Source organism: Neurospora tetraspora (genome assembly GCF_033439725.1).
Source record: "Neurospora tetraspora strain CBS 560.94 chromosome Unknown B0H65scaffold_2, whole genome shotgun sequence".
In the NCBI taxonomy this organism is placed as follows: domain Eukaryota; kingdom Fungi; phylum Ascomycota; class Sordariomycetes; order Sordariales; family Sordariaceae; genus Neurospora; species Neurospora tetraspora.
This window is the reverse complement of record NW_026944384.1, coordinates 4,632,138-4,651,434: the sequence shown is the minus strand read 5'-3', so window position 1 is coordinate 4,651,434 and position 19,297 is coordinate 4,632,138. Positions and strand designations below refer to the sequence as shown.

At 51.8% G+C, this 19,297-nt stretch overlaps 8 protein-coding genes and 1 non-coding gene across 9 annotated transcripts; 7 read left to right on the top strand and 2 right to left on the bottom strand.

Annotated features, from left to right (window-relative positions):
- The first annotated feature begins 714 nt into the window (after positions 1–714).
- On the top strand, positions 715–3,565 carry B0H65DRAFT_458269 (cleft lip and palate transmembrane 1). The gene is made up of 2 exons (XM_062826393.1): positions 715–1,125; positions 1,194–3,565. The coding sequence occupies exons 1-2, from the start codon at positions 910–912 to the stop codon at positions 3,111–3,113; spliced, it is 2,136 nt and encodes a 711-aa protein (XP_062684850.1). The 5' UTR covers positions 715–909; the 3' UTR covers positions 3,114–3,565.
- An 876-nt stretch (positions 3,566–4,441) lies between these two features.
- Positions 4,442–6,232, top strand: B0H65DRAFT_125177 (uncharacterized protein). The gene is made up of 2 exons (XM_062820730.1): positions 4,442–4,855; positions 5,065–6,232. The coding sequence occupies exons 1-2, from the start codon at positions 4,621–4,623 to the stop codon at positions 6,180–6,182; spliced, it is 1,353 nt and encodes a 450-aa protein (XP_062684849.1). The 5' UTR covers positions 4,442–4,620; the 3' UTR covers positions 6,183–6,232.
- Positions 6,233–6,533: 301 nt separating this feature from the next.
- Positions 6,534–7,905, bottom strand: B0H65DRAFT_458263 (protein transport protein sec22). Its single transcript, XM_062826392.1, has 2 exons — positions 7,472–7,905; positions 6,534–7,374 (listed from the first exon to the last, which is right to left on the bottom strand). The coding sequence occupies exons 1-2, from the start codon at positions 7,503–7,505 to the stop codon at positions 6,755–6,757; spliced, it is 654 nt and encodes a 217-aa protein (XP_062684848.1). The 5' UTR covers positions 7,506–7,905; the 3' UTR covers positions 6,534–6,754.
- A 629-nt stretch (positions 7,906–8,534) lies between these two features.
- Positions 8,535–10,983, top strand: B0H65DRAFT_125138 (ASXH domain-containing protein). Its single transcript, XM_062820729.1, has 4 exons — positions 8,535–9,468; positions 9,528–10,121; positions 10,192–10,606; positions 10,661–10,983. The coding sequence occupies exons 1-4, from the start codon at positions 8,668–8,670 to the stop codon at positions 10,891–10,893; spliced, it is 2,043 nt and encodes a 680-aa protein (XP_062684847.1). The 5' UTR covers positions 8,535–8,667; the 3' UTR covers positions 10,894–10,983.
- Positions 10,984–11,512: 529 nt separating this feature from the next.
- Positions 11,513–11,605, top strand: B0H65DRAFT_t119. The gene has a single exon. It is a non-coding gene; the product is annotated as a tRNA-Asp (tRNA).
- A 393-nt stretch (positions 11,606–11,998) lies between these two features.
- Positions 11,999–13,122, top strand: B0H65DRAFT_506939 (Elongator complex protein 5; the record flags this gene model as incomplete). The annotated part of the gene is made up of 3 exons (XM_062828105.1): positions 11,999–12,157; positions 12,212–12,386; positions 12,440–13,122. The coding sequence occupies 3 exons, from the start codon at positions 11,999–12,001 to the stop codon at positions 13,120–13,122; spliced, it is 1,017 nt and encodes a 338-aa protein (XP_062684846.1).
- A 671-nt stretch (positions 13,123–13,793) lies between these two features.
- B0H65DRAFT_506938 (uncharacterized protein) lies at positions 13,794–16,476 on the top strand (the record flags this gene model as incomplete). Its single annotated transcript, XM_062828104.1, has 3 exons — positions 13,794–14,220; positions 14,312–14,792; positions 15,426–16,476. The coding sequence occupies 3 exons, from the start codon at positions 13,794–13,796 to the stop codon at positions 16,474–16,476; spliced, it is 1,959 nt and encodes a 652-aa protein (XP_062684845.1).
- Positions 16,477–17,079: 603 nt separating this feature from the next.
- Positions 17,080–17,482, bottom strand: B0H65DRAFT_546573 (uncharacterized protein; the record flags this gene model as incomplete). The annotated part of the gene is made up of 3 exons (XM_062829454.1): positions 17,080–17,147; positions 17,229–17,364; positions 17,405–17,482. 3 exons carry the CDS (start codon positions 17,480–17,482, stop codon positions 17,080–17,082), a joined length of 282 nt encoding a protein of 93 aa, XP_062684844.1.
- A 370-nt stretch (positions 17,483–17,852) lies between these two features.
- Positions 17,853–19,280, top strand: B0H65DRAFT_125029 (uncharacterized protein). Its single transcript, XM_062820728.1, has 3 exons — positions 17,853–18,482; positions 18,548–18,674; positions 18,812–19,280. Exons 1-3 carry the CDS (start codon positions 18,333–18,335, stop codon positions 18,973–18,975), a joined length of 441 nt encoding a protein of 146 aa, XP_062684843.1. The 5' UTR covers positions 17,853–18,332; the 3' UTR covers positions 18,976–19,280.
- Positions 19,281–19,297: the final 17 nt, after the last annotated feature.

Here is a 19,297-nt window from a genome sequence, read left to right as displayed (position 1 = left end):
GACTCGATGGGGGAAGTATCTCGAGGACCCTTGCCAAGAGGCGTGGAGTGGATTCCCGTCATGGAGAACGGGCCCTCTAAAGTTAGGTTGCAGGGAGGTTCAGACCTTCTGGGTTGGGTGTGTTGCGAGTATCAAGATCGAATCCTCGCGAAGATGGCAAAGGGCGTTAGTAAAATTCAGACGAACATTCCGAGAACAATGGACAGAGCAGGTGAATTGGATTGTTGATTGTCAAGCTCGTTGCGAATAAAATGGATTGTTGCTGGCCTCGTTATGCCGGGAGAAGCCGCAGGACATAGCACCCAGATGTTCGAAGCCAGGAGGTCATTTGTTCTGTGAATCAACTTCCACTTATAAGAACGGCATCATAACTTTTGTGTCTGTGACGCGCGAGGGTGGACTTTTGCAACTGGAATGTACCTTATGACACGGGAGTGTTGATACTTTGACAGGAGGAACCATCATCGCGGGATGCCTTTCCGGGAAGGCACCGTTCGTATGTACTCTGGTTCTCGGCAGTGAATGGTTCAAACCTCAAAGTATAGGGTAACACGGCGTAACAGCCAATCGACTCCGGATTCTTAGTCACGCGATGTCAAACTGATTGTGGTGTTATGAAGCTGTGAACTGTATGGACAAGGTTGCTTGGAGTTGGGATGTCAAAGCTTGATCACTCGATCGAAGTTGAAGTGGACATGTTCGAATGTTTGGACCCTTGCTGTTTCCCCGCCGACTGTCCCGACGGGAGCGCTGAGACAGCGAACCTGAAGCTTGGTGCCAGCTTCCGGGTTCTGCCAAACAGAGAGTACCTAGCTTGGAGCCTCAACAGGGTAGAGAGGCAAGTACCTACAGCTAGGACAGTAGGCCCACTTCGTTTATAGGTCCCCTACCAGAAAATTGCAGTGTACCATGCTGTTCCCCTCCCGTCAACATCATCACCATCACCACAGCCCGGGCCTCTCTTCACAACAGAGTCCTGCGGTAACGACAGTCCATAAGTATCACCTTGGCTCGGCGCAAGTGGAACAACCATCTTTTAATTGTTCTCCATTCGTCACTTTTCCCAAGATGCCCGAAGGAAATGGCGCCCAGCGCCAGCCTGCGCGGCAGGAGGAGCAGCAAGGCGCAAGTTATCAATCCCAAGCTGGAGCGGTGTATCATGGAATAGATTCTGACAGTCTAGGCTTATCCAGTCCTCCATGTTCTCCAAGATCATCCAGGCCGTTGCAATGTGGGCCTTGATGCAGCTCGTTATGAAGCAGTTTATGGGCGGTGGACAGAAGACAGCAACAGTTCAGGACGCGACCACCGGACAGACCGTCCAAGTCTCGACAAGCGTACCTCCGTATGACCAGCGCCCCCAACGGCTCGATGATGGCGCCGTCTACAACCGAGTTCCTCAGCTTATTGCGCCCATCTGGCCCGAGAACAGCCAGGTTGATATCATAGTCACTATTTCCCCGTCCTTCGTTCCGACCCCGTTGAAGCAGACCTCGGCGGATAAGGTGGTGTTCCAGGAAAAGAAGTTTACAATCGGCAATTGGAGCGACGCGCGCACTGAGGAAAGGACCATCGACATTCCCACCGAGGTTCAGAAGAATGGCACGCTTTGGGGTCATTTCTATGTTGGCTTGTCCGGTGCCCTCCTCGACCCGACCCAGCCCAACTACGATCCTGGTTCTGCATACCATTTCGTGTGGCCATTGACCCACTACATCCCCAGAAAGAAGGAATTCAAGACCAGGAACCTACTTGCTGGCAAGGAGGATGCTGTTGAGGAGGTGGAGGAGGTGGAAGAAGAGCAACCATCAGGACCCATTATCACTAACTACTACCACCCCAACATCTCGCTCTCCTTCATCCCCAATACCGGTTCCATGCCTTTTGCCCAAACGCACCCAGCTGAACGCCAGTTTCTCCGCCTCGAGGCCACCGGTGCAAGGGACGGCACCGGTCAGAACACTTGGTACTACCCGATCCTCTTTGTCAATACCTTCTGGCAGCTCAAGAGTCAGATGACCATCATCAACGAGACGATCAAGACCATGCCCATGCGCATTGATCTGAACAACCTGGCGGGATGGAAATTCAAGACTATGGCGTCTATCGACCTCAGCGCCAAGGAAGCGGCGCGTGCGGCGGCTTTCGGGAATCCCTTGACCACGGGCAGCGATGGCAGCGAGATCGAAATGATCAAGGAAATCTTCCTGGATTCCAACCCCATCCTTCTCGGTATCACCATCTTTGCCAGTATCGCGCACATGATTCTCGAAACGCTTGCGTTCGGTTCCGACATCGCTCATTATCGCAAGAAGAAGGACAACGTTGGCATCTCGGTGCGCTCCATCCTCGCCAATGTGTTCATGCAAACTATCATCTTCTTGTACCTGGTCGACCAGTCGCAGAATACTAGCTGGATGATTCTCGGCTCTCAGGGCGTCGGTATTCTTATTGAGCTATGGAAGATTACGACAGTGGTCAACGTGCGGATTCGCCCTGCACCTGGATCCATCATACCATACCGTATTTCCTTTGAGGACAAGCACAAGCTCAGCGAGACAGAGGAAAAGACCAAGGAGTACGATGAAATCGCTTTCAAGTACATGTACATTGCGGGCGTTCCTCTTCTGATCGCTTATGCTATCTACTCGCTTATCTACGACACCCACAAGTCGTGGTACTCTTTCGTCATCGCCACCCTCGTCGGCTCGGTTTACGCATATGGATTCCTGATGATGGTTCCCTCGCTCTACATCAACTACCGTCTCAAGAGCGTTGCTCACATGCCTGGCAAGGCCATGATGTACAAGTTCCTCAATACCTTCATCGACGACTTGTTTGCTTTCACCATCAAGATGCCCTTCCTCCATCGCCTTGCTACTTTCCGCGATGACATCATCTTCTTTATTTATTTGTATCAGAGATGGGCATACAAGGTCGACTACACCCGTGTCAACGAGTTCGGGCAGGGTGGTGAGGATGACGCCGTTGAGGAAAAGAAGGCGGAGGGGCAGAAGGCGGTACTTCCTGCACCGACTGAAGAACAGACTGTGGGAACTACATCCGAGAAGGCTAGCGGAACGGAGACTGGCAAAGCGAAGAAGAGGAAGTGAACTTGATGGAGCACGATGTCGGACTCGTCCGGCACAATTGCATCAGGGTAAAAAAGGGATCCGCGTTTTGGAGACTGGCAAAAACGATCCCAGAAAACATATATATACACTAATATAGAGCACATGATTTACGTGTTGGTGAGCTGGTGCTTTCTGTGGGGGCGGGTGTCAGGGATACACCCACGGCTGGTCAATGGTAAGCCTATATCTTGAGAAATATGACAAGCTGAACAACAGCCGTGACGTCGTACGAATGGTAATATATAGCTATATCAGCCAGAAAGCATCGACTGTCATACCCACCATGCCGTCGGTCATCATCGGATACCTCTAGTTGTAGGGCTGAGCCTGGGGTGGGTTGCAACCGTTATCCATTGGATAGTAAGATGCTTTCCCCTCTCCGTCGTCGAAGCTGGAGGCTACAAGCAGAGGCAGATGTCATTACCAACGGGTGGTTTTCGGGAAATGAAGGGCTCGTGGCATCCGATCTGAAAATAGTTATATGTAATGCCCTGGTCCAGGACGTTCAGGGGCACCTACTTAGTAAATGCGCCCGCGGCCCGCCAAGATCTCCACGATCCCCACGTTTTGCAAACAAACCGTCCCTAAACCCCCGTCCTATTCTCCCGGACGGGATACGAGGGGACTCCCATCACCAACAACACGAGTCAAAAAGTAACCCTGGCTGAGCACCTTGCTGTCCTTTTGCAGGGTTCCGTTTTGAGAAGTTTGGCTGGCCCGGTTCGACTCCCAGAGGCCGCCCATCCTGATTCCCCGCCAGGGTCCATGGTGATCAGGACAATTACAGCCCCTGTTCCCTTGTTACCCGTTGTTCCGCGCTGCCATAGCAACTTCCACTTCTTCCCTAGGACAACTTGTTGTGTTGTGTTTGTACAGCGGCTTCCAAGCACGTCTGCCTGCCTCCGCCAAGGAGAGCTCCACAGGGCCCTTTCAATAGCTTAGGTCCCGCCGTAACCGTCGGATCGTTTCCAAGCGCCCGGGCCCCGAACCCCGTTGCACAACGATTCAACATCCATCCCCATTTCCTTCCTGGGCGACCGAGTCTTCCATGTGATATTTCTTTTCCTGACTGGCCCCTTTCTCACATGTTCAACTCGATGATGAAATTCTTCCTTCACTTCATTCATAGTACAGCTACCGGATCGGAGCTCTTGGTATCCACTTGATGACGACGGACGACAACAACCCAACGCTGCGCATTCGTAGAGATACCTAGACAGATAGTCTCGTCTACAGACCCCGCTCGACCTCTGTTAGTGACGAGAGCCTCGTTGGTAGTTCAGCCTACGTCTACTTACGGTCATCTACTACTATTGAAGCGGCATTGAACATGCGCTAGGCGAGGGAATCAAGTCATTGATAAGAGGATTTAACACGACGACACAGGACGATAACGGCTTAGACAAAAGATATCAACGGGAGGAGGTGGAGGGGGATCCGATATAAAGAGATCATAGCCAGCAAAAGCAACCATCGCCAGAAAGATATGAGTGCAGGTCCCAGCAAGAATAACGACACGGTCGGGTCGCTGTTGGCCAGCATTGCGACCTACTTGAGCGACTCACTCCGCGCACTCAGATTTGCCGACAAGCGCCACTGGGGCCCTGATGAGTTTGAGCAGATCCGCGCCCTTGAAGATGCATTGGATGATGCAAAGACGGATTTCCAGGAACTTGGTGTCTTGGTCAATGGGCAGTTTTACTATGAAGGAGACAGGACTCGTAAGTATATCATGATATTTCTAATGTCTTCTCACTCTCATCTTGCTCTTTCTTGTCAAGCAAAAGTCATCCTTCTTCTACTGTTGTCTTACTATTTCGCCTGGCACTTTCACTCACCACCTTCACCACTATCCTCACTCCTTTCCCAACACAACCACTTAGACAAAGCTTCTCATTACCCGCTCTACCACTAACCCTTCTCACAAAAGCCGAATCTCTCAACGAACTGCGCGCCCTCCTGATCAAATACGAATTTCACGCCCGCAACTTCAAAGACTGGATCCGGCAAGGCGGGCCCATCAACCCAACCTGGCTCAGCGAGACCAAGGAACTCCAACTAGAGCTTCATCGCACCCAATGCCACGCCGCTCGGCGCATATTCGCGGCCGAGCAGGAAGGGACGTGGATGCGATGTCTGGGCGCCTACCAGGTGTATCGCCAGCAACGAAGGAACGAGGAAGCTGAGCGAATACGGAAGCAGAAGGAAGAGGAGAAGCGGGAAAAGGAGACTAGGGAAGGGGCAGGGGGGAAGCAGCAGCACAGGGACCTGGAGAGGATACCGCCGTGGCAACGGCATGAGTATCAGCAACACCAACAGCAGCAGCAAGGGAAAGGGCCAACGGATGAAGGGTTACGGCCGGCGTTGAGAAGGGGGAGGAGGTTAAGCCTTGAGGATCTGGTTCCATGCTGCAACGCGGTCGGGAGGTTCGAGAGGTTTGGGGAGCACGACGTGGCCTTTGTGTGCGACTTTTGCGACGGGTTCATCGTCTGGCCGGATCTACAGAGGATGCCATCTACGAGGACGGCGTTGGATCAGTCGAATGGAGGAGGGAGTACAAGTACGGCGACAAGTACTCTTCCGACGTCAACGACGACAGCGACAAACTCTCCCAGGAAGCTCATATTACCGACCATAGTGACGGCATCATACCCAGCAGCAACAAATCCCCAACTTTCAGGAACCACCACAACAGCACAAACAGAAACAACAACAGAAACCACATACCCCCACTGGCAAGCCCAAGGCCTAAGTGCCAAAACAGGCGAAGCCAAAACCGTCGTCTTCGCGCCGATAGCGATAGCGAACCACATGGCTCCCGTCCCCGGCGACTGGCTGGCGAGGATATGGTGCCCCTACTGCGACGAGTACACGTACGTGGATCAGGGCGAGGACAGCGAGGATGAGGTGAAGTGGGCGCAGGACGAGAGGGGGTTCGAGGACTTGGCCAGCTTTCAGGAGCATCTGGAGTGGTATCATACGGCGCTACCGGTGCCGAGTATACCGGCGTTATTGCCGAAGGCGGCGGGAAGTTGTTTGGTTATGTGATGGCGGTTGTCACGGGTGGTTCGAGTTTGGGCTTAGTGTCCAGGGTCTCTCGGTTTCTGTTCTGGATTGAGAAAAAAAAAATTGGCGGTTTGGGCTGGAGTTAGGGGGGAAAGGCCTTCTGGTTCAAGCAGGGAAGCAGACTGGTAGTAGGCCCTCTCAGGGGTAGATTTTGTATCGGCGCTTGACGAATGCATGGCGTTGGATAGAACAGATACCGGTCTGAGATCAACCTGGAGATACGCATGAATGAGCGCCGGTGGCATTGGAGTACAGCAGTCTGTAGAGGCCCTGTCAGGCTTTGCGAAGTCATCATCGGATGAAGGAGTTGAATGCAAGAAACTTATAAGAACATGTCTTGATAGCTGATAATTCACCCGGCCAAACGTCCTTTTTGCGTTCGTCCCCCCTTTTACCCAAACTCCATGCTAGGTCAAGCCGCCAAAAAAACCAATGCCGTACACACACATATTAAAATAATTACAGAATCCACGTAGCCTATCCGTCACAGCATTATACAGAGCCTGACGGTGTCGTGTATAACCCGCTAACGATGATGCCCCCATGTGATCAGCTCAAAAGAAGAACCTCCACCACAAGAAGAAAACAATAATAGAGCCAACCGCCGCAAACGGCCCGTACTGCTTCAGAAGCAGATCCCAGTTAATCTTAACAGCCGCCCTCTTGTACTTCTTACTATCGTCCCTCAACCGACTGCTCAGCTCGCCCATGCGCTCCAGGCTGTCGCCGCGGTACAGCAGATCCTCAATGTTCTTCGTCATGACCTTAGTTACGTCCCTTAGCTCATCATGCAGCTTATCCAGGTTCTGCGTCGCGCGCGTGTCGCTGTACGTCGCCTTGGTGCGGCTGATGAAGCTGTCAAAGTCCATGAAGGCGTAAGGCCGCAGCGTCGGGTTCATGAGCTGCTGGGGCGTGTGCGTCGTCGCGAACTCGCCCGCGATGTCGGATAGGTACGTGAAGGCTAGCTTGCGCGGGTACGATCGGTCCGTGATGGCGAAGTACACGATGTCGGACTGGATCAGGTAGTGCAAGGTGTAGAGAGAGCCGCTCTCGATGCTGGCTTGTGGTTCCGAGGTGCGCGTTAGGCGGCGCAGGATTAGTTTGACTTGGGACTTGACTTCGCCGAGGGAGGATTCGGTGGCTTCGTCGTCGACCGAGGCGCAGAGCATGAGGCCTGTTTTTGAAGGGGGTCTTGCGTTAGCTATCAGGCAAGACATCTCCGTGGGCGGATGATAGATGGGGACGAGGGGGTTGGTTAGGGGGGCACGAACCATCCAGCCGTGCGATCTGTGTTGAGCGGATCATTGTAAATAAAATATGTTATGTCAATCCTCGTTCGTTGTTTGCTGGTGGTGACCTTGGTTGTCCTCGTGCAACCGGATATTAGTAAGGACAGCTGCGTGCTTGGGTTTGTCAAGTTGGTGTTGTTGGAGAGGAGAGTGGACAAGGGAAAGTTTAAAGCTTGTGATGACGAGCAGGAGTGACAACGCGGCCCAGAAAGGCGTTGGGGGAGTTGGAGATGTCGGGTACGTGGCTTCTATGATCGCAACCACCTTGGACCGACAATATTCTCGTTGCCTGTTTTTCTTCCACTGCTGATGAAATATAGTATTATTATCCTCTCTTCATTCTACTACCTCGTTTTACTAGTAAGAAAATAAAATATCACCAGACAGTAGACTGATGCAATGATTGCAAGTCCCTTGTCAAGGATTCAAGTTGTTAAACGGGGCATTGATGACGATATTGGCGCTGGAAATGTCTTGAACGCTCAAGCAGCAGGCCCTGTAACTTGTACTGTTTAGTTGAATAGTACGAACGCTATTCACGCCTAGTAGGATCTCCAAGCTAGCTTCCGGGGTGCATCATGCAAGTGCTTGGCGCCATAGCTTCAGCTTCCATCCCATCCATCTCGTCCATCACACAATAGGGAAGGAGCAACCTCAACCGAACAACAACGGGGAAGGGGAGCTGGAGGTGGATCATTCACTTATCATTCACTATATCAGTTCAGGTTGATGCCGGCTCAAATTCCACTTCCATTGCACATCCTCCCAGCGTTGCGCGTCAACTTGTACTCTAGTACCACTTCGTTTTGTTTGACCACAAATTTTACCCGAACGTATCTTATTCTCTACCTTCATCACCCCCCGCTTTCTCCTCTTTCCTTCCACCAGATATCAGTTTGTTCGCAGATGTAACCACAGTCATATCGGCCGCATGAACCATCATCGACATACGACAGACAGACGGGGACTTTCACGGCGCAACTGTGCCAATTCACGCTATCTGGTATCGATTTAATATCACAACAACCAAGCATCACAGACCTGACCCCGTATCTGACTTGACGGTGATTATTCTTTGCCGGCAAACCAACATTCCTGGATTCGATCGCTTTTTGAACATCTCCAAATCTCAGATTTCCCTCTCCAGGCAAGGCGGCCAACTAAAGGTGTTCTGAAGGATGGCTGAAGAAGGAAGTAGTTCCCCGCTCTCCTCCGTCCTCTCCTCCCCTCCGCCTTCTCCTCCCTGGAGCGTGACTGGGGACTGGAATGGCACTCATGTGCAGGAGACCGATACGGCTGCGCAGGTGGCTTTGGAGGAGCGAGCAACCGAAGAGCCAGCAGTCGAAGAACCAGCGATCGAAGAACCAGCAGTCGAAGAACTCGTGGTCACAAGTCCGGCAGTCAAAAAGCCAGCAGCCAAAAAGGGAGCAGCCAAAAAGTCAGCAGTCGAAAAGTCAGCAATCGAAAAGCCAGCAGTCAAAAAGCCAGCCGTCAAAAAACGATCTGTCAAGGAGCCAGAGGTTCAAGGACCTGAAGAACCTGAAGAAGGACTGACTATGCCGTTGGCGGCACCAAGTGCTTCCCCAGAAAACAAGACAGTACCTCGACCATCAAATCAACCAGAACCTCAGGAACCAGAAGGAGAAGCTTCTACATCCTGGACCGCAATAAATCTCCCACCACGGAGACCACAATCAGTCAAAGAGCCAGAAGTTCCAACACGTGAAGAAGAAGCGGCTGCGCCATCAGCTGTACCAAGTCCCGTCCTCAAGAAGAGAAAACCAGTCAAAGAGCCAGAAGTTCCAACACGTGAAGAAGAAGCGGCTGCGCCATCGGCTGCACCAAGTCCCATCCCCAAGGAGAGAACACCATTGCCTGAACCAGTTAATTCCAAGCAGGATGTGGCTGATTCACGCAATACACTCAAGCCAAAACTGACGAGGGGCGCGTGTACTCCTTGCCGTGAGAAGAAGCTCAAGGTTGGTTGGTCAGAGATCCTGATATTCCCCGATTGTTTTGTGTCTGACAGCTGCGATAGTGCCTTAAAGAGAAGCCGATCTGCTCGCGATGTTCTGGATCTGGCACGCATTGTGTTTACGCTTTTGAACAGCCGCGGAAAGGAATTTCAGCAGCGGCTCGTCCAGCGTTGTCCAAGGCTGAGGCCGTTCCAGCGGATGGGGGCGAGCCAAAAGCTTTGGGTTCGTCCAATTCGCACGAGGATTCGGCAGTACAGAACCCGGAAGTCAAGAAGGAAGTCGATATACCGAAAATCGGAGCAGCAGCAGTCACCGATCCATCGATCAATGGACAGGACTTCAAAGGTCCGAAAAACGAGGACCCAAGCACAGTGACGAAAAGGGCCCGCAAAAATGCAAGTGGGCAAACGCCAGAGGACGCCGTTCTAAACGGCGATGCACAGAGTTCAAGAGACACACGTCGTTCTGAAAGCAGTGGTGAGCAACTGGATACTGAGCCCAGAAAGCGTAAAGCCTCGGATCAAGACAAATCTAGCACTGCTAAAAGGCCACAACATGCCGGAGCAGCGCCAAAAAAAACAAACCTGGACAGAAAGTGGGAAGCACCTTTCGTCTATACCGATGAGAATTCCCCTCTTACCAATGCTGATCTTAGAGTTCGTACCTCTTCCCTCTTTCAGACATGCTAGAGTTATCCCACATCGATGTTCTGACACTTGACCATAGGCCATACTGCTGCTCCCGCAAGCATGGGACGTGTTGACACCAGAGGAGAGGAAAGACATTCTCGCCAAATTCCCCGACGACAGCCATATCCTGGATGCAGGGACTGAGAATGCCCGACCGGATCTTGTCTCGTTGCGCAATAATGATCATTTCAGATACGATTGTGCTCGGTATCTTGAAAACATTGAGCGGGGTCGGCATGATGAACAATGGCTTCAGGAGGCCTGGGTCGCTCATGAGAAGCACAAACGAGGCGACTATGATGATTTTCTGAGAAAGGAGTTTGAGAACGACTGGGCGACAAAGATACCAGAGGAGTTGCTTCAGAAAACCAGCCGGAAGAACGAGATGCTCGGGCCAGATGCTACTGTAGCAGTGTCCGAGAATACGGCAATAGCAAATGAACAGCACAAAGGTAAAGTTGATTTTCGCACATGGCAACAATGTTTCGATACTGATTGAATTCCAGCTCTTCCTGGACGCGCTAAGGGCGCTTCAGTGATGCAAGAAGTGCCTCCTGCCAATCCAGCATCTCTTGATGCGACCGAGGCGAATGGATCTGTCCAGGGCGTCACGGAGGGTACCCAGAGTATAGACCACATCGCCAAACATCACCCCAACGGTAACGGTCGTGGAGATTCCAATATGAACGGGGCACAGTATACCGAACTACGGTTCGAAGTACCACAAGAGGCCGATTGATGCTTCTTCGAAGCAATAGAACACAGAACACCAGCGAGGAACACTTATGCCGATCTTCATCTTTGACGGTTCCCAACTTTAAACTACTGCCGCATTTACCAGTAACCAATATACCATCCTAACTATGGAGAAGGTACAGATCTCATGGTCACTTGAACTAGGGCGGTGATTCGGGAAGCCTAAAGTGACCACAATCGCAGGCTTAAGCCCTGGGGCCACGAATACATAATGATATCTGAGGAGACGCAATTTGCGGCGGACGGGACATGCGTAGTCAGTCTTACGCAGTATCCCTTTGTTGGCACCCTATTTTGAGAGCATGGACAGTTGAGCGTTGTAACACGGATTGAGGCCGGAAGAGAAAAGCACAGATGTCTGTCAGTTCCAAGAGGTTTCATGGATGATTAGCGATACCCATTCAAGAAGATCAACGAGTAATATTAAACCAGAAAACTTCGCTTGTGCATCAGTGACTATGACATTCGTGGTAACCAATGCTTGAATGCTTCATCGACAATGATGATAAGCGTTCTGGTATGCCAATTGGGCAGCAATATATAAATACTAGGATGGGGTGCAACTTCCAACAATCACTACGACAGTTGATCACAACTGTAAGTCTTCCGTAGTATAGTGGTCAGTATGTGAGCTTGTCAAGCTTGAACATCAGTTCGATTCGCTCGAGACCCGGGTTCAATTCCCGGCGGGAGAGACCAATCTTTTTTTTGCAAAAGTTTTGCACACACCCCCAATATCACTCACTCACTTTCAACTCTTCCTAGGATTCGTAATTTTTGAATACTATGATACTTCGTTACGCTTCCGGGTTGGCCAGTTTTCAATTACGTAGGGGATGGGACCGAGTGTTTTGGTGTGAAGGATGGTTACCGAAAGTTTGCGAGAACTGCGATCCTCTTCGCAGCCCTAAAATCTATTTCTTGGCCAGCACTTTCAACCTTCTCTCATTCAACAAGCAGGGCCTCAAAATCATAACACAACACTTCGTCAAAGTACTTTGATTTGGGCTTCTAACTCTTTATCTCCGCCCCCAGTTATACGAGGCTGGTCCAAATACATTTTAAGGTCATCCCAACCAAGGCTCAAGATGGCGCCCTCGGCTCAAACGCACCATCGCTCCCACAGCCTGCTGCTCTTTCAGAAACTGCTAAACCTTCGAGACAGCGCAAGCCCACTCACACTTATTCTCGATACCCTTGAACAAGGTGCAGGACCACTTATACAGGAATTCATCAGCAGAGGCAAGGTAAGAAGTTTCCTTCCAAGTCTTTTTGCGCTTCATCAACTAACACGCGCACAGCTTGCCCGTAGTAAAGTACTCTTTGTTTCATTTACTACTGTCAGGAAGCCCCGTGATGTCGATATCTTCATCAAGGCCAGGGGCAAGTCAGTCACGGCTCTCATAACCGAGATCGCCTCACATTTTGCTCCTCCCAAGGGCCAAACACCCAAAGATGCTGCCACGAGCTCCCAGAGTAAGTCCACCAACCACACTAGCACAGAAACATGAGCTAACATTACCCAAAAGGATTTCTGATCGTGGTTGACTCGCTAAACCCCCTTGCCTCGAAAGAGCCACACGCCCTCCCCCTCTTCTTCGGCAGCATCATCAACCCGTTCGCCTCCCTCGTCGCCGTCTACCACAACGACGTACCGCTCGTTCTCCCCCGAACCGTCAACGAGTACGAACCCCATCCGCTCACCCTCCTGTCACATATGGCCACCGCCATCTTCAAGGTTTCGAGTCTCTACCAGGCCGTCGAGACCAAGCGGGCGCAAATGAGGAGCTTGCGCGAGCCAGAGTGGGGGCTCCATGAAGGGCGCGAAGGCGTGCTTGTTGGCTTGCGGACGGGCCACCAAGCTGAGGGACTCGTGGTGGAAATGGAGATGAGGAGGCGCAGCGGGAGAGCCGTGGCTGAGAGGTTTATACTGAGCCCGTCGACTCAAAAGGGCAGTGCCGGCGCGAGTCTGTCACTGCTTTCGGATCATCCGCTGTTTGCGCCGCCGAAGGACGCGGAGGGCGGTGCGGAGGGAGAGATGGCGGATACCACGTTCAATTTGGGGTTGACGGAGAAGCAGAGGAGTGATAGGGAAGGGATTGTGTTGCCGTACTTTGACGCGCAGACAGAGGTCGGTGGAGGGGAGGGAGGCCGGATTCTGTATGACATGGGCAGGGAAGATGATTTTGATGATGAGGAAGACGAGATTTGAGGAAAGTCTGGTGAGAGACCCGGCGTTGTCTCTGTCTCAAAGTCGACCAGGGGAAAGGGGAGGGATGCCCTGGGTCAAGATGTCTACAGCAATCCAACTCGCATGATGAGGTTATTGACGAGGTACTGTGCCCTCCCTTATCCTGCACTCCCATATTGACCAGGACGACAAAGCTAATCGCCCGAAGAGCCGAGTTGCAGAGATAATGAAGTTACTGAAGCCCGATACCTTTACTGTTCGAACCTTATCCGCAAACTCAATTTACTGTCTAACTCTGGAAACCGCCTGGGACTGAAGCAATGGTACTTTTACCGGTATATTCACAAACACTTTGGGCAGGACATCTCCATCAGGGCATTCAGAACCTTGAAGGCCTGCACCGAAGGGAAGTCCATCGCGGGGTGGTGGGGTCGGTGCAGGGGTCCGTGGCTTATCTTATCGCTACAAACAAACGGACTCCACATGATCGGCGCCTGCATCCAGCCTTGCAGCGGCCGCCAAGCCTACAATTTGGCCTGCAGCTTTCGCCTAGTTTCAGCCGCCTCTTCTTGAATGCTCCAGAATTTCCCCATACAACGTCATCAAGGACATTCACTTTCTGGGTGAAATCATTCATATCTTTTCCAACAAAACCTTACAGGTCTTACGTTCGCGATTATCGAGCACGAAGCATGGCGGATAGACACGCTCGTAACCCTCCCCGCGGGGGCGCGAAAGACTACAACGACAGAGACAGACACGGCAGAGACAACCGCGACCGCGATCGCGAGCGAGATCGAGACCACGACCGTAGCCGTGGTCGGAGAGGAGGTAGGGGTGGACGAGACGGTCGAGACAGGGACAGCCGACGATACAGGTCCCGATCCAGAGACAGGCACGATCGTGACCGTGACCGTGACCGCCGGCGCTCGCGCTCCCCGATTCGCGAGAGAGACGGACACGATCGACGCGATGACAGGGTCAGAGACGGAGGTAGAGGAGGCCGGCGCGACGGTCCCAGAGACTCTCGCCGAGATCGGGGTGACGCCGATAAGGATGGCATGAGCAAACCAGACAGAGGTACGTTTGGCAACCGGAGTCACTCCCTTCGCAGGGGCTGTCCCTCGTTTCGCAAGCTACACGGAATAGCGCACTAACACCCCGAAAGACAGAAGAGACCTCTCAAAAGACAGAAATATCCGCCGCTCAGCCTCACCGCCCCGAGAGCCAGAACCACACGCGAAGTCACCACGGAGCCCCTCACAAACAGCAGCACACGACGATCACCGTCTTTCGATAAGGTCGAAATCCGAGAACGCCCCAGCTGCTGCGGCACCGGTACCAGTGTCGTTCAAGGTCAAGGGACACGACCAACGCCGATCCGATATCACTCATGCGGAGGAGCAGCGCCAGTCGTCCCGGGAGCAGACAGAAGAGCACGAAGAGGAACATATGTCGAGGGGACGATTTGACGCAGATCCCATGGACGAGGACGAGGAAGACGACGTGGTTGTCGAGGACGATGGTCTTGGAGATATGGCCTCTATGATGGGCTTCGGCGGCTTTGGCACGACCAAGAACCAGAAAGTCAAGGGCAACAATGTTGGTGCGGTGCGGAAGGAGAAGAAGACGGAGTATCGCCAGTACATGAACCGTGTCGGCGGCTTTAACCGACCGCTTAGCCCGAGTCGGTAGTGCTGGGGAGTTAAGATTGAGTATGTCGCTCAGGCAGAGAAGAGCATAGAAGGAGTCTCAGGGCACATTTGCTCATGATTATTGTATGGCCGGTTCAGATACCCAAATATCGTTTGTCGTTTCTACTTTGCCCTTGGTTTAGGGCCGTCTCGATAGCTTCCACCAGCTCTAGAACACAGCAGGACACTTCGCATCTTGCGCGCTCGCTGTTATTCATGTAATACATAGAAACATCAATAACACCTCGTACATCTGGAGGTACTATTCAATCTGTTCACTCTCATTGACGTTAATGCCTTTTTGCCATGGTTTTGCCAGGGGAAGATACATCACCATTCATGTTAATGTTCAGCAGGGTTAGGGTTATACGCGCTACAACAACTTTTCTCTCATCTTCTTTTCTCTGTGAAGCCTCTTTCCTCCTTCGACCTACAAATCAGAACTCACCCCACCGGCACAGCAAATTTTTTTCCAATTACGAATTTCATTTTCAGGAACATTCAAGCTGAACAAACCGACGATCCCAAGGAGATAATTCTTACAACGGTGCAGTTCTGTCCATCACCACCTAGGTAATTGCCCTCGCTCCCTCTCACTCAAGGATCATCTCATTAAATCTCCACACCTAGTTTTTACAACCAGACCCTCAAAATGGGCGCCTCAAAAACAGAGCTCAAGGCAGCTGTGCCAAGCAAGAAAGATAAGAAGGAAAAGAAGGAGAAGAAGTCCTCTAAGAAATCCAGCCCCGAGACTGCGGAAGTCGCCGCTGTCGCTGCTTCCGACGAGTCTGTTGCCGTCGCTCAGTCCAGCGAACAGAAGAAGGAGAAGAAATCCAAGAAGTCTAAGGACGCGAAACACAAGCTTGATGAGGAGGAGGAGGAGGAGGATAAGCCCTCTTCTAAGAAGCGCAAGTCGGAGGAGGACAAGGAGACCACCAGCACCGAGAAGGTAGAGAAGAAGAAGGAGAAGAAGGATAAGAAGAGCAAGTCCGAGTCCAAGGAGGACAAGAAGGAGAAGAAGGACAAGAAGCGGAAGCACGACGACGATGACGACGAAGAGGAAAAGAAGGAGGAGCCGGTCGCCAAGGTCGCCAAGATCGTAAAGGAGGAGGAGGCTGAGAAGAAGAAATCCAAGAAGGACAAGAAGTCCAAGGGCGAGAAGGAGAGCAGCAGCAGCAGCAGCAGTGAGAAGAAACACAAGGAGAAGAAGGAGAAGAAAGACAAGAAAGACAAGAAGAGCAAGCACGACAAGGAAGAAGAAGAGCCCGTTGTGAAGAAGGAAAAGAAGGCTGAGAGCAAGAAGGAGTCCAAGAAGGATAAGAAAGATAAAAAGGAGAAGAAGGACAAGAAGAAGGAGGACGAGACCAAGACCACAGAGGCCAAAGCATCAACAACTACTTCAGCCGCCACCACCACCAACACCACCACCACAACCCCCAACCCCGCAGCGGTACTCGCAGCCAACTGGAACGTCAACGCGCTCGACGGCGGCGCATCTCGCCAGTCCAAGATGATGAGGTTGCTCGGCGGCAAGAAGCTTGCTGCCGACGGTGCCGCTGCCGTTGCGGCGAAGAAGACGTTTGACGTCAACCAGGTGTCTCAGGAGCTTGAGCAGCAGTTCAAGGCCGGCATTCACCAGAAGTTCGAGACGGGTGGTCAGCGTCGTGGTCTGGGTGCGTAGAAGGTGACGATGCTCCGGGTTTGTTGCTCGCAGAAGCACGTGTTGGAGTTGGTGATAAACCCAGGACTGTTGGTAAAAAGACAGGAGTAATCACTGGCAGGTTGGTTGCAATACCCTTTGCAGTTGTTAGTTTGCAAAAATGTTCGGATTTAATGAGTTCAAGCAAATTGCCCTTTCTTTCCTCGACTAAGCAGAAGATAAGGAAAAGAATCCCCTTTGTTCTGTTTCTGTGACCTCAAAATCAGTCCCCGGTTCCTTTTTCATTGCCCGTATTATCCGTGGTATATATATGTGTTACAGGCGCTTTCGCTCAAACCAAGCGCTAAAAAGATCCCCCCCGTCCCTACTTCCTCCTCTTATGTTGTCCTATTCCCATCTTGCTTATGCGGATGTTCCGTTATCGTGACAGCTTCCCCTGATTTTCAGGCTCTCGGTGGCCAATCCTGATAGTCTGTGGCCTTTCATTGGCCCTCGACCAGCTCCTTTAAGTCTCCATGCTGCTGAGTACCGTAGCTGTAGACAACCTGTCTGATATTCGGTAGATTGGAAATGATGGTGTTCATTCCGTGTGTACATTCCGTGGTGGCGGTGGTATTTCCGCTCTTAGTTGAGGAACAGACGCGAAAGAACTTCGAAGACGAGACCGCCGAAGACGATAAAGCCGAGGACAACTGGAAAAGTGAATTGACTGTTAGTCAACCAGTTCGCGTATGATTTATGGTTAAGGGGATGGTGGGCGCAGTGCTTCTTACCGAGCCAAAACATGGAGATAGGGGACTTGGGCGCCTTTTCTACGCGCTTCTTGATTTGGTCCTCCGACTTGCCACGACGGGCCTCCTGGTCCTTCTGGAACTTGAGGTTCGCTCGCCTTTGCTGGGGTGTTTGCGCCTGGTTGGAGATAGGGGGTTAGCAAGATTGGAGTCGATACGCTGGAGCTTCGCCGTGCGGTTCCTTGATATTCTCGTAGGAGATACCGAAGGGCTGAAGCGGGAGTTGATCGTACCATTGTGTCTGTGTTGTGTGGTTTGAAGGGATGGGAATGGAGATGCTGCGAATAGCTGGCAATGCTGGGCGCGGACAAGTTGTCGGACAGTAATGCGTCTTGCTGTTATGGAATAGTATATAGGTTGACAGAGATGCGACGATGATGACTAGAGTTGGTGATCGGTCCCTGAGTGGCGCAAATTACAAGCTGATATCGAAGGGGTCGCTGGTTGCTTATGAAGTGGAAGGGGGAAGCTTCGTTAATCGATTACGAATTGGGGACAGATTGCCAAGTGGAATGGACTTTTGGAAACACGAAACGAAAGTGACCTTCCATCCAGTTGGGGCAGATCTGGCCATGTGTCGTTGATGGCACTTGCCCCAAACTGCCCTGTCCGCTCCCTGAGGTTCCCCTCAATGCCCCTGTCGAACACGCCTGGCGAGTGGGCCGTATTCCGGCAACTGATGGGATCCCTGCAGCGGACGATCCATCAAATTAGGGTGATTGCCGCTAACTGCCCGCGACTGTTTTAGCGGCTCGCGGCCGGGTATGTACCGTCCGTTCGGAAGGAAGGGCGGGCGGGCACCGTCGCCCGATTTTCGACGACGCCGACGGAACCTCCGAGGGGTTGTGGGTATCGCCAATTCTGTGGTCCATAGAACTACAACACGGGACCCGTGCATGTTCCTTGCATTTGAACAAATTCGAAGCCTCATAAACACCAATCAACTTACTCCGACATCTCGGTTTTTTCCAGTTCACGAATAACGACGTCATAACAATTCCTGTCTTTTTCACTTTGAAGTGGATTTACCCTTATATCCAGAAACGAAATCAACTGTCAATCATCAACTCAACCAACACCGTAAACATGATTCCCAGGACTGCGGCCGGTAGTGCCCTTCGCACTCTCACCAGGGCTACCACTCAGAACACCAAGCCTTTGCCCAGGACATATCTCCAAGTTCAATCCCAACTGAGGCACTACTCTTCTTCTTCTTCAAACCCGCCCTCGGCCACGGTATGTCACTGTTAACCCTTTCATTATTATCAAAGCATTCACTGACAGCAACACAAAACGTGTAGGGCGTATTCTACAAGACCTTCACCCGTCCCGTAGCCAAGTGTCTACTCACCGCCCTGTTCGTCTACCAGGTCGTCTACTGGGGATGGTCAAAGCTGGAGGTTGATGAGATCAAGGAGGAGCGCCAGGGTGAGTTTTCATCATTATGACCCATCCCTCTCATTCCTCCCTTTCCGTTCACCGCACTTGTCTAAGTACCAGTTTTTGTTACCGGTTTAGATTGAAAGAGAAAAGAGACACTCACTCACACTTATGAACCATCTCAGCTGAGATAACCAAGCTTGAGGCTCAAGTACGGGCCTTGCAGTTGCAGAGGGAGAAGGAAAAGGAGAAGGAGGCTGAGGCTGAGGCTGAAGCGGCGGCTGCTGCTGCTTCGAGCACTGAAGCATCATCAGATTCTCAAAAGAAGAAGGGCTGGGGTTGGTGGTGAGGAGAGTGACGCTGAAGGAAGGTTTGGCGAGGTGTGAAACATACCCTTTTGGAGAGATTGAGAGCAGATGGATGTTTTACACGCATTTCGAGGGCTGGGATGCTCTGTGGGTATTTTCACGAGATTCACCCACCTCTCTGATACATACAGTTGGAGCCATCTTGGTGTCAAGTATCACCGGGCACATGAGTACATGGGGTGTATGTACGATTTAAGAAATCATGGCCTCCTAATATCCTGGCCGGACGCCATGCATTCTTCTAATGTCCATCAACAGTTCCAGGATTTCTCTCTACAAGTACATTGTAACCATTATTGTGAT

Coding starts and splice junctions, on each gene's coding strand:
- B0H65DRAFT_125138 (XM_062820729.1), top strand. CDS start 8,668: ATGGCTGAAGAAGGAAGTAGTTCCCCGCTCTCCTCCGTCCTCTCCTCC. Junction 10,122..10,191: donor TTACCAATGCTGATCTTAGA/GTTCGTACCTCT, acceptor ACTTGACCATAG/GCCATACTGCTGCTCCCGCA. Junction 10,607..10,660: donor AGCAAATGAACAGCACAAAG/GTAAAGTTGATT, acceptor ATTGAATTCCAG/CTCTTCCTGGACGCGCTAAG.
- B0H65DRAFT_125177 (XM_062820730.1), top strand. CDS start 4,621: ATGAGTGCAGGTCCCAGCAAGAATAACGACACGGTCGGGTCGCTGTTG. Junction 4,856..5,064: donor CTATGAAGGAGACAGGACTC/GTAAGTATATCA, acceptor TTCTCACAAAAG/CCGAATCTCTCAACGAACTG.
- B0H65DRAFT_458263 (XM_062826392.1), bottom strand. CDS start 7,505: ATGATCCGCTCAACACAGATCGCACGGCTGGATG. Junction 7,375..7,471: donor ACAGATCGCACGGCTGGATG/GTTCGTGCCCCC, acceptor CTTCAAAAACAG/GCCTCATGCTCTGCGCCTCG.
- B0H65DRAFT_458269 (XM_062826393.1), top strand. CDS start 910: ATGCTGTTCCCCTCCCGTCAACATCATCACCATCACCACAGCCCGGGC. Junction 1,126..1,193: donor GGCAGGAGGAGCAGCAAGGC/GCAAGTTATCAA, acceptor AGGCTTATCCAG/TCCTCCATGTTCTCCAAGAT.
- B0H65DRAFT_125029 (XM_062820728.1), top strand. CDS start 18,333: ATGATTCCCAGGACTGCGGCCGGTAGTGCCCTTCGCACTCTCACCAGG. Junction 18,483..18,547: donor CAAACCCGCCCTCGGCCACG/GTATGTCACTGT, acceptor CAAAACGTGTAG/GGCGTATTCTACAAGACCTT. Junction 18,675..18,811: donor GATCAAGGAGGAGCGCCAGG/GTGAGTTTTCAT, acceptor GAACCATCTCAG/CTGAGATAACCAAGCTTGAG.